The 12,421-nt window shown below is 35.3% G+C and overlaps 1 protein-coding gene across 1 annotated transcript; it reads left to right on the top strand.

The window, feature by feature from the left end:
• The first annotated feature begins 6,304 nt into the window (after positions 1 to 6,304).
• LOC125670159 (E3 ubiquitin-protein ligase TRIM56-like) lies at positions 6,305 to 9,447 on the top strand. Its single transcript, XM_048905161.2, has 2 exons — positions 6,305 to 6,442; positions 6,935 to 9,447. The coding sequence occupies exon 2, from the start codon at positions 6,936 to 6,938 to the stop codon at positions 8,904 to 8,906; it is 1,971 nt and encodes a 656-aa protein (XP_048761118.2). The 5' UTR covers positions 6,305 to 6,442; position 6,935; the 3' UTR covers positions 8,907 to 9,447.
• Positions 9,448 to 12,421: the final 2,974 nt, after the last annotated feature.

Here is a 12,421-nt window from a genome sequence, read left to right as displayed (position 1 = left end):
TTAACTTGTTGTACTAGATGTGAAATCCTCATTTTAAATGTCCCGAAACTGAAGAAACATAGCAAAAGTTGACAATTGAAATGTATCAATAATGCTTATTCGTCCTTAATACTCTGATTCAAAAGGTCATTCTATGGTGAAAATTGCCCCCCCCCCCCCCCCCCCCCGAAATAACAATCCTTACAAATGCAGCTGATGTTGCTTTTTTACCTTTTTTATCCGCACAAATAATGCCTGTCTGTGAGTGTTCATTTAACTGAACTGTTCTCTAGCAAGCATGTTACTTTATTAGGGATTTTATATTGTACATGAATGTTTGATAGTGAACTATTTCTTTAAGGTATTAACTCTTCTTGTGAACAGATAGAATGTTCATCATCAGAAAACATATCTTTGTTGTTCTTGTTTTTTGAATTAAACAACCTATCTTACTGTGAAATACCTTGAAGTTTGGAGTCGACGTCATACGCAAACTTTGAGCTAATTTCTTTGACTGACTATCGTTTTTTTTTCAACTTTGGTAAGCGCATTCTAATAAAAAAGAAAATTAATGTCATATCTAATATAGTCAAAATCGAACTGATAAATAAGTAAAAATAAATGTATTTAGATATGTTGATCAACAGCTGTTTAATAATGTGTCTTCCATGGATTCATCAGAAATTTTACCCGACTGCGACAACCCTACAGAACTTCTTTATTCACACGGCAGCGCTGATGTCTTTTTACATTGTGACTGGACTATAGTCAAAACAATAAGCTCAAGGTTTCCGGCGTATGATGTCAACTCCAAACTTCAGGGTATTTCACAGTACGATGCGTAAAATGAGAACATCGTATGTGTCTCAGATTACATAGTTTATATCTTTCCTTCGTAGTTATTTAAGAAATAAACTTCATTTTTGAAAATGCACGAGGGCACGAACTGTGGTGCTTTACGCCGGCATTCTTTATGAAATGCATTAGCTACATTAAGGCTGGGATATTTCTTCATTATACATGTAGCTATAATTCCTTGTTGTCCGTTACAGCTACAAAATGAAGAAAATGTCGATAATGAAAACATGGATAAAATAATGTATATCGGAGGACCCCAGCGCTATAGGGAACTCTCATCGATCAGGGCCTAAACCGAAATCTGGTAAAAACCCACCCAGGGGCATCATTGTCAGAATCATACGGTTAAGAGACCGAACTTTGGTTTTTGGTATAGTAAATGCAATTTTAAGACCTACAATAACAGCGAGAGTAACTACAATAACAGCGAGAGTAACTACAATAACAGCGAGAGTAACTACAATAACAGCGAGAGTAACCCACATACAATTAGTATGTGTTTTGTTTTTGTGGCGTTCCAATGTCGCCACTGCACCAGTTTCCTTTTCACAATTCGTCATTTTATTTCCTGTTTAAGTTTATGGAGTTAGGGCATGTCTTTTTACTTCGTTACTTAGTCTATGATTCAAATGATTAAATCAAATGTTATAACAAGGAACCGGTCACTTTGTCTGTAATAATAATAGCAGGGACATATATCATACCACCCCCTAAAAACAAGGAATGAAACGTCTTTTTACTTAAAATCTTGATTCAAACTAGTTTTAAAATTGTGCTTTTATCGTCACCTACCTGGCATGATTTATCAATTTTGATATTTTTGACATTGATTCACCTTAAAAATAATCCTCATCGACGTATATAACCAGGAATGTTGGACATTTTTTCATGACGACTTTTGGCCTCGTTCCCTCGTTTGTCCTGTTGGCCATGAACGTCACTTCCAGTATCCCGTTCAGGCAAATAACTCTAATTTTGAAAGCAATTGTTATATTTCAATATTGCAAAACAGCACAAAAAGGTTAATATACTTCTATTTGATTAATGTAAAAGAAAGTATTTATCTAAATGTCGAATTGAAGGCCACAGCAAGAGATTTTCTCTTCTCACGTAGAAGTTTTTAACAGATAAATGAAACGAAAAGTGTTCGCCAAAAACTGTCATCAGGATAAATAAAATTCACAATACTTAGGTGCAATATCTTTTATTATTAATGGTTTAAGGAGGTATGCTAAACCAGAGAAGTTTGGTATGGATGAAAAGTGGAGGATATGTACAACAATGTTTTGAAATAAAAACCTTTCAAATTTATTTAGTCATAAAATGCAGTTTTAGTAGAAAGCAATCTGAACAAAATTTTAAAAAACCTTGCTGGACTCGAACCCGGGATCTACAGTTCAGCAGTCGACGTGCTAATCGCCTGAGCTACTCATCATCATTTCATTTTCTTATTCTTTTTTTATCCTTTAAATATCATTGGCATCTTCCTTGAAAGACAGGACTGGAGTGATTTACAATCTTTGGACTGTGCACTTCCTCACTGTTGTGATTGGTAGAAAATGCATGATGTGAAAATTTTCTTAATTTCCATTGGTTAAAATGCCGTTCTACCCAAGGGAGATTCTTTTTCTGTGACCTAATCTTCGTACAAATTAACAATTTATCAAGATTTTAAATCTTAAAAAAATGACAAAACGAAAAAAAGAAAATTGCAATTAATGAAATATTACAAGGCATTTATGTGATGTCATTATTCAGAGAAATCATTTCATTTGTTGCATAGAAACACTCGCTGTTCTTTGTTTTGTTTGTTTGTGTTTTGGGAAGGCTACTTACTACAAACAGTTTTGTAGTCACATAAAGCTAAGAATTACATAAAAATAGTAACTGTTTACAATATTCCCATGTCATATTATTGATTGATTGTATATTGTTTAACGTCCCTCTCGAGAATCTTTCACTCATATGGAGACGTCATCATTGTGGTGAAGGGCTGCAAAATTTAGGCCTATGCTCCGCACTTATGGCTAATGAGCAGGAGGGATCTTTATCGTGCCACACCTGCTGTGACACGGGACCTCGGTTTTTGCGATCTCACCCGAAGGACCGCCCCATTTAGTCGCCTTTTACAACAAGCAAGGGGTACTGAGGGCCTATGTCATACTATTGAAATATATATGTTGCAAGCAGACAAAAAAATATTTTAATGTACAATCAATTATTTCAGTGCTACCATTTTTGTTTGTATATCAGTGGCATTTGAAATACCGGCATTCATTTGAAAATTATGCTGATCTTAAGAAGGAATAAGACAGTAACATTATATTACAAATCATGTTGCATTTAATCTGTCTTATATTTAGATTAGTTGTATCAGGTAAAGCTAAAATCTTTTGCATTTTTTACACTTCTGTGGTAAAATTATTCTATTCTTTTAGGACAATTCTTAATTTTCTTACAGTTGCTCACATTTTAATACCAATTATTCATCTTTTCCATCAAACTTTATATACCGGTACGTTATGTCATAATATGTGGCCAAACTATTACAGTATTTTCAGATTTTTATCCCTGTTCATTTTTTGTATTACTTGTGCAAGGATAATTTTTATGAAAATTTGAGCAATTCAAACCTGTTTTCTTTGTTTCATTACTAGTCTTAAATTTTTATTTTATTAAACACACTGAAAATCTCCTTTTCTTTGTTTTGATACAGAGGCTTTAATCAATGTTAATATGGAGAACAAAGGTATTTTATTAGTACAAATACATGTACCATTCACATTCAAGGTCATACTTGTGAAGATAATCTTATACAATGGGACTCAGGATACTGCTTTTGTAAGGATATCCATTTCAGAACATTTCAATAATGAAAACAAAGAGATACTTTAAGTTTTTAAAAAGCTATACTTGTTTTCTTGTTGATGGAAATTTGACTCATGCACGCTTAAATTCTATAAAATGTAGATCTTTTATATTATATTTTATATTATTATTATTATCATTATTATTATTTCAATTCTAAGCTTCATGAAAATCATCCTATTGATCTTTTTAACATATAAGAAATTTTCTGTACCAGGCTCAAAATTTCCATCATTTTCATTGAAAACATGGATATATATATGTACATAGATTACTGCAGACGATGAGGATATGTATTAAAAACCATTAGGAAATAATGACTGAAAATTTTCCCCCAGTAAGATTAATCTTAAATCTACTTGCACTGGGAGAAGAGTTCTAAAATGTCAGACGTAAATCGCAATCGTAAGTGCTATGAGTGCAATAGGATTCGTGTTTTCAATGCTTGTGGACGTGCACGTCAAAGTGATCGTTAACGTAATTGTAGTTTACGATCTACGATCGGTTAGTGAAACGGCCGTCTGAATTTTAGAGCTATTTCAAATCGAGGTTTTGAGTAGAAGATCGTTTCATTTCTTGTGTGTGGTATGGTATACCTCCTACTTTTATCACTACAGACAAAATTACCGATTCCCGTGATTATTGCAACATGACCTCTGACCCCTGATGCAAAGATTCGTGCACGGTCTATTTTTCATTTTTGAACCTTTCTCTTGGTTTTTTAAATTACTCAAACAAACATTATAATACTATGTTTACATTGTAAATCACCTTCTTATCTGTGCAGGTACCGAAACTAAGAACTGGGTCCTTTATGGAGAGCTTCTTTACATCAACAGTACTATTGTATAATAGCCTTCCAACTGACATCAGAAATGCTCCAAGTGTTTCAATATTTAAAAAAAATGATACAAGAAAACTTACTTCTGTATGAAAAGTAATGATTGGTTTCATATTGGCGTGAGAAAATAGAATTCTATTCATTGTCAACTTAGAAAAATGGAAGAAATTTGAACTTCTTTTTCCCCCATCATTTGTGCGAAATGTAACAGCTGGAATGCACAAACTGAGAATGAAAATCGCTATTTTTGGAGTGCCCTGTCTACAATGCACATAGAGAAAAACTACTTCACGATACTGAAACTTTACTCTCAAATTATGATAAAAGTACATCAACTGATGTGTTGTTATTTGGAAGTCCAAATATCAATGAAAGTATGAATTAGCAGATGTTTGTACATTACATATTCACAAATTCATAGCCTCAAGCAAAAGAGTTGGGTTGTTATGTAACCGGTTGATCAGTACTGCTATTCGTTCATGTTTATGCAACTGCTAATTGTATTTTGTCTTATGTGTATCATATTTAGAGTAGATCAATCTCATAACTCCTATAAGCAATATAAAATAAAGAGTTGGGCAAACACGGACCCCCAACTCTCTATTTTGTATTGCTTATAGGAGTTATGAGATTGATCTACTCTAAACATGATACACATAAGACAAAATACAATTAGCAGTTGTATAAACATGATTCCGATGCACCAGAGGTGGGATCAGGTGCCTAGGAGAAGTAAGCATTCCCTGTCGACTGGTCACATCCGCCGTGAGCCCTATATCTTGATCAGGTAAATGTGGTTATCAGTAGTCAAAATCAATGTGCCAAGAACGGCCTAACAATCGGTATGAAACACGTCAGACGCATTTGACCCAATGATAGGTTGTATTGGCAAACTAGACCGTTATAACGGCCATAGAATTTGAGAAATGCTGATTCTAAACGAGACTGTTGGAACCCCTGTACAATCAACTTGTTTGTCAGTAGCCTGCTTCGATTTAAAAACTGACCATATGCAGAACAAGCTCTTGCGTATCGAATCAGTTAAAAGATGTAAACACCATATACAGGTATGTATGTAAATATATATATATATATATATATATATATATATATATATATATATATATATATATATATAGGTATATATATATAGGTATATATATATATATATATATAGGTATATATATATAGGTATATATATATAGGTATATATATATATATATATATATATATATATATATATATATATATATATATAGGTATATATATATACTGCATACATGTAAGATATAGCAATATCACACTGCTATGCTGTGTTGATCTTGGCCATAGTATCGTCCCTCGGAAGACATCGCACTCTTTGTCCTCCGTATTCGAGCCAATACTACAAACTCTACTTCATACTGAAATCAAAACATTAGGATATAATATTCCAATATATCAGGTCCATTCATTAGCCCTCCCCCTCCCTATGCGGAGGGTGCTCTATTGTAATCACTCTGTCCGTATGTCCGTCAGAACTTTCTATGACATGCGATGACGTAAGTTTCCTGGAGATGACCAATGTCATTAAATCTTTCCTTCCATATTCCATCATCACTGGTGTCATTCCTGCCTCTGAAATATTTATTTCGGGTCCCTTTCTGACTAAACCGAAACATTGTACACAGGTTTATTAGTTAAAGGGATCTGACGTCGAGCGCCTTTGCAACAAATAGTTAATCAATAAGTAAAATAAATACAACGTGAACACGGACTTCTTTGTGTTCTGTGACTCGCACAGGTAAATTTAAATCGATATTCACCACAACGGGCAGGTGGACTTGTACGTGCATGAGAAACAAAGGCAAATCAAATTACAAATGGCGAAATACAAACAGTGAAATGACAATTAAGGTAAATGCGTATTCGTACTTTTAACCGTTTTTTTTAAAACCTCTATGTATGGTTACGTTACTAGCATACGTATCATTCAGTAAGGTATTCGATGAAATAAATTAAAAACTTGATATTTACATTCTAGATGATTTTTTGGGAGAAATGTCTTTTTCATCTATATGAAACAATTGTTTGTATTGAAATCCTAAACAAGTTTTGTTAATTACTATAAATTCAAAGTGCATTACAATTCTAGATTGATCGAGCTTTGTTATCAACAGAATTAACGACTTAGTCCGTTGTACTTCGCTACATTTAAATAAAACCCAATGTCTGTACACACCGACATATTCAGCCCCCCCCCCCCCCCCTCCTATTCTACGATGTATTGTTTGCACATTGTAAATATAAGAAATATATTGTACTTCATTGAATAGACTGATAATGTACTCTAAACATGCCACAACGTTGTCTGATTGGCGTTTTTAAAACATCAACTTCTGATTTCAGGATGACACAACGTGTAGTGCAGAACATCGAGAACGACTACCTCATCTGCAGTATCTGCCTGGGGCGCTACACCAACCCCCGGCTGCTTCCATGTGGACACACCTTCTGCATGCAATGTCTCTCCGACTACATTCAACAAACAGTTCTTAGTCCGAATGCACGGAATTTTAAATGTCCCATCGATCGAGGTTTCGTAAGCGGCCCAGGGTCGAATATACACACCCGGGAATGGGCATCCGCGTTCCCGGTGGATCATTTTGCCGTGAATCTTCTATCCATTGTCAACGAGCAGGAGAGGGTTAGTCACCGAGGGACCCCGAATGGTGCACAATCATTCGGAGGAACTGGGCCTTTAACGTCCAGTTCTACTCAAAATTTTCAACATTGCTATGTCCATCCTGGGCGTGTGGTGGAATATTTTTGTTTGGGTTGTAATGTACTTATTTGTGCTCAGTGTGCAATTGATAATCATAAAACCCGTCGATGTGAATGTGTTTCCTACGAAGAGGCTCTGACGAAACTTCAGCCTAAAGCGAATTCTTTACATGTACGGTTCCAAAATTTAATATTTCGTGCCCAGCAGTTAGTGCAGTATGGCTCACCAGAACACAATAGTCTTCGGCAAACAAAAATTAGGGCTCTAGAGAATTTAAACGATATCGAGTCAAATATAAATCGCTTTTCACAGGTCTGCTTTCAAAATGCAGAGGACTTGAGACAACAAGTAACTGTTGCAGGGCAAGAACTGCCGTCAGAAACGCGACAGCTAGCAGATCTTTACGATAAAATACAGGATACCAAACTGACATTTGATAATATTTTGAGCACGAATTCTACACAAGACATTCTGAATTCCTATCGCAGAATAGAGACTCAGGCGGAACAGTACGACAGAGCATTGGCTTCCAGCTCACAAAGAAACCCTCGGCACATTGAAATGTCCGAACATCCTACTTTAGCAAGATATATGAATAACCCCCCACCTTTAGCTTCACTGAAGGTGAAGTTTCCACAGCGTCCACAGTCAAGAATCACAGGTGGCGATATCAATGTAGGTTATGCCTCTGCACCACCGTCGTCAACAGTATCTTCCGTTCATCAACACACTAGCAACCGTAGGGCCACGACGTCCACCGTCCGAAGGCAGCGCAGACTAACCCAAAACAACCAGAGTCGTAGCAAAAGTAAATCTGTCATTAATGTGAAGAATCCCCAAGAGGATGCCACGACGTGGCACCTGAATGGAATAGTGTTTATCGGGTATTATGTTCTAGTCATTGACTCTTACAACAATGTGTTAAGAAAGTGCAGCATTGCTGGAACATTCACCACGCACGAAATCTTACCCCTGGAAGGACCAACTAGCATAACTTTGATGGACAATCCAACAGAGGTCGCTGTGACACAGCCAGAGAAGAAACAAATCGTGATCATAAGTACTGACCATGAACTTGCCATTAAAGAAACAATAAAAACTAATAAACCTTATGACGTAATTTGCTTACACCAAAGAACAAATTTCGTCACCTGCAGCTTTAGGGGATCTAAGTGTATCGACATCATCAACAGAGTGGGGCGTATTCAGAGTTCGATAGAAAGATCTCGTATTTTACGCGATCCTCGATATTTAACGGTTACACGTGACGGTTTAATTGTAGTCAGTGATAACGAACTCCGCCGTGTTATATGCATGAATTCCGAAGGACAGGTGCAGTGGACCCACACTCCGAATGCTTCTCCATGGGGTGTGGCATCTGATAAAATGGGGACAATATACGTATGTTTGGACAATAGTGAGGTTCAAACACTCTCGGACGATGGACAAGTGATTGAAGACAAATTCTTGTCGGCTCGAGATGGTATTAAGGTACCCTATGCTATATGTGTTAGATCGAGACAGCTTGGAATTACTGAATTCGGTTCTAGTTTATTCACTCCAAATAGTCCGTGGGTTCATATCATATCTGTTTAAATGGACCACTCTATTGACATAAGCTGATAAGCTCTTGGGTTCTGTTAGGATTGTTACATGAGCTAGTTTATTTTTCTCTAGTAGTTCCTTGAATTGGGTTCATGTTAAATCTGTTTAGGAGAACCAGGTTATTCACTCAATAGTCCTTTGGTTCAAACCATGTATGTTCAGGAGAACTTGATTATTCACACACTCATAACAATCGTGGATGGGGTTCAAGTTATATCTGTTGGGAACCAGATTATTAACTAACATATCATATGGTAGAATATGTCACTATATTTAACAATAGTAATACTTGTAATGCTATAGTTACAGTTAATGCCTAGATATGGTATGCTTACTCCTCCTGGGTACCTGATCCCGCCTCTGGTATGGCCAGGGGTCCGAGTTTGCCCAACTATCTATTTTGTATTGCTTGTAGGAGTATGAGATTGATCTTCACCTTGCATATATATGTACATTGATATACAGTCGTGATTTTTTTTATTTACAGTTCTATATACGTTGATTGACTGTAATAAACATTTTATTGCCTGTAGTTAACATCTTTTTACAGCAGCTAGTCAACATTATGATTAACTAATAAATCCAACAGTAGATGACACCATCACTGACTATAGTAATCACTAATGTACAATATACAACATTATCATTGACTCTAGTAACCACTAATGTACAATAGTCAACATTATCATTGACTCTAGTAACCACTAATGTACAATACACAACATTATCATTGACTGTAGTAATCACTAATGTACAATACACAACATTATCATTGACTTTAGTAACCACTAATGTACAATACACAACATTATCATTGACTCTAGTAACCACTAATGTACAATATACAACATTATCATTGACTTTAGTAACCACTAATGTACAATATACAACATTATCATTGACTCTAGTAACCACTAATGTACAATATACAACATTATCATTGACTTTAGTAACCACTAATGTACAATATACAACATTATCATTGACTCTAATAACCACTAATGTACAATATACAACATTATCATTGACTTTAGTAACCACTAATGTACAATATACAACATTATCATTGACTCTAGTAACCACTAATGTACAATATACAACATTATCATTGACTCTAGTAACCACTAATGTACAATATACAACATTATCATTGACTCTAGTAACCACTAATGTACAATATACAACATTATCATTGTCTCTAGTAACCACTAATGTACAATATACAACATTATCATTGACTCTAGTAACCACTAATGTACAATAGTCAACATTATCATTGACTTTAGTAACCACTAATGTACAATATACAACATTATCATTGTCTCTAGTAACCACTAATGTACAATATACAACATTATCATTGACTTTAGTAACCACTAATGTACAATATACAACATTATCATTGACTTTAGTAACCACTAATGTACAATATACAACATTATCATTGACTCTAGTAACCACTAATGTACAATATACAACATTATCATTGACTCTAGTAACCACTAATGAACAATATACAACATTATCATTGACTCTAGTAACCACTAATGTACAATATACAACATTATCATTGACTTTAGTAACCACTAATGTACAATAGTCAACATTATCATTGACTCTAGTAACCACTAATGTACAATATACAACATTATCATTGACTTTAGTAACCACTAATGTACAATATACAACATTATCATTGACTTTAGTAACCACTAATGTACAATATACAACATCATCTATCCTTCTGTGTTTAGTAAACCAGAAGTGATAAAAGAATTAGATAGGTTACATGAGGAATATGTTTTGGTTCCAGCTGACAAAGCTAGTGACAACATTGTCTTTGTTTGTAAGGCTCATTATTACAACTGTATTTTAAACGAACTTGGCATTAATTCCACTTTTGGTAATCATACTTATACTCCAACTGCCCTTTCAAAAGACGAAATTCTTCAAAACCATGCTTCAGTTTTAGAGACATTTAATATTCCAGTCAATGGGTCGAATGAATATGAGTTACCGTACCTATACTGGATTCCTAAACTACATAAAAACCCTTACAAACAAAGATACATTGCTGGATCCAGTAAGTGCTCTATCAAGCCCCTATCTTTGCTCCTCACGAAAATGTTAACAGCTGTGAAGGAGAAAATTCAAACTTACTGTGCGACTACATATGCCAGAAGTAGTGTTAATCAAATGTGGATTCTAAAAAATTCTAAAGAACTTTTAGTAAACTTGAAATCACAGAATTTTCCCCAAATCAATAGCATTAAAACCTATGACTTTTCAACACTATACACGACCATTCCTCACGATAAATTAAAGACTAGACTTTTTGACATCATAGACAGTTGTTTCTTCAACAAAAACGGAAAAAGGAAATATTCATATCTAGTGATCAGTCATTCAAAAACTTACTTTGTTAAACACCACTCTGATTCCACGCACAAGTACTCTGAAGTTGAAATAAAAAATATGCTAGAGTTCCTCATTGACAATATCTTCGTGGTCTTTGGTGATCAGGTCTTCCAACAGTCTGTTGGAATTCCCATGGGCACGAATTGTGCTCCTTTGTTAGCTGACCTGTTTTTATATTCATATGAAGCAGAATTTATTCAAAAACTTCTACGTGAGAAGAAAAAATCTCTCGCTGTGACCTTCAATTCGACTTTTAGATATATCGATGACGTTTTGTCTATTAACAATGATAGCTTTCATTCATATGTCGATTTGATATATCCCTGTGAGCTCGAAATAAAGGTCACCACAGAGTCGTCCACTTCTGCTTCATACTTAGATATTTTATTGAAAGTAGACATTAACGGCAAACTAACAACTCAACTGTATGACAAACGGGATGATTTCAGCTTCTCCATCGTCAACTTCCCACATTTATGTAGCAATATTCCATTATCACCTGCATATGGTGTTTATATATCTCAACTGATTCGATATGCAAGAGCTTGTTCTGGGTATAGTCAGTTTTTAAATCGAGGTAAGCTACTGACAAACAAGTTGATGGTACAGGGATTTCAACAGTCTCGATTGAAGTCAGCATTTCGCAAATTCTATGGTCGTTATAACGATCTAGTTCGTCAATACAACCTCGCATTGGGTCAAATGCTGTCTGACGTGTTTCATACCGATTGTTAAGCCGTTCTTGGCACACTGATTTTGACTGCGGATAACTCCGTTTGCCTGATCAGGATATGGGGCTCACGGCGGGTGTGACCGGTCAACAGGGGATGCTTGCTCCTCCTGGGCACCTGATCCCGCCTCTGGTGTGTCCAGGGGTCCGTGTTTGCCCAACTATCTATTTTGTATTGCTTGTAGGAGTTATGGGATTGATCACTGTTCGTTGTCTTCACCTTGCATTATCATTGATTCAAGTAACCACTAATGTACAATATACAACATTATCATTGACTCTAGTAACCACTAATGTACAATATACAACATTATCATTGACTTTAGTAACCACTAATGTACAATATACAACATTATCA

Source organism: Ostrea edulis, chromosome 4 (genome assembly GCF_947568905.1).
Source record: "Ostrea edulis chromosome 4, xbOstEdul1.1, whole genome shotgun sequence".
In the NCBI taxonomy this organism is placed as follows: Eukaryota; Metazoa; Mollusca; class Bivalvia; order Ostreida; family Ostreidae; genus Ostrea; species Ostrea edulis.
This window is presented reverse-complemented; position numbering and strand designations above follow the sequence as displayed.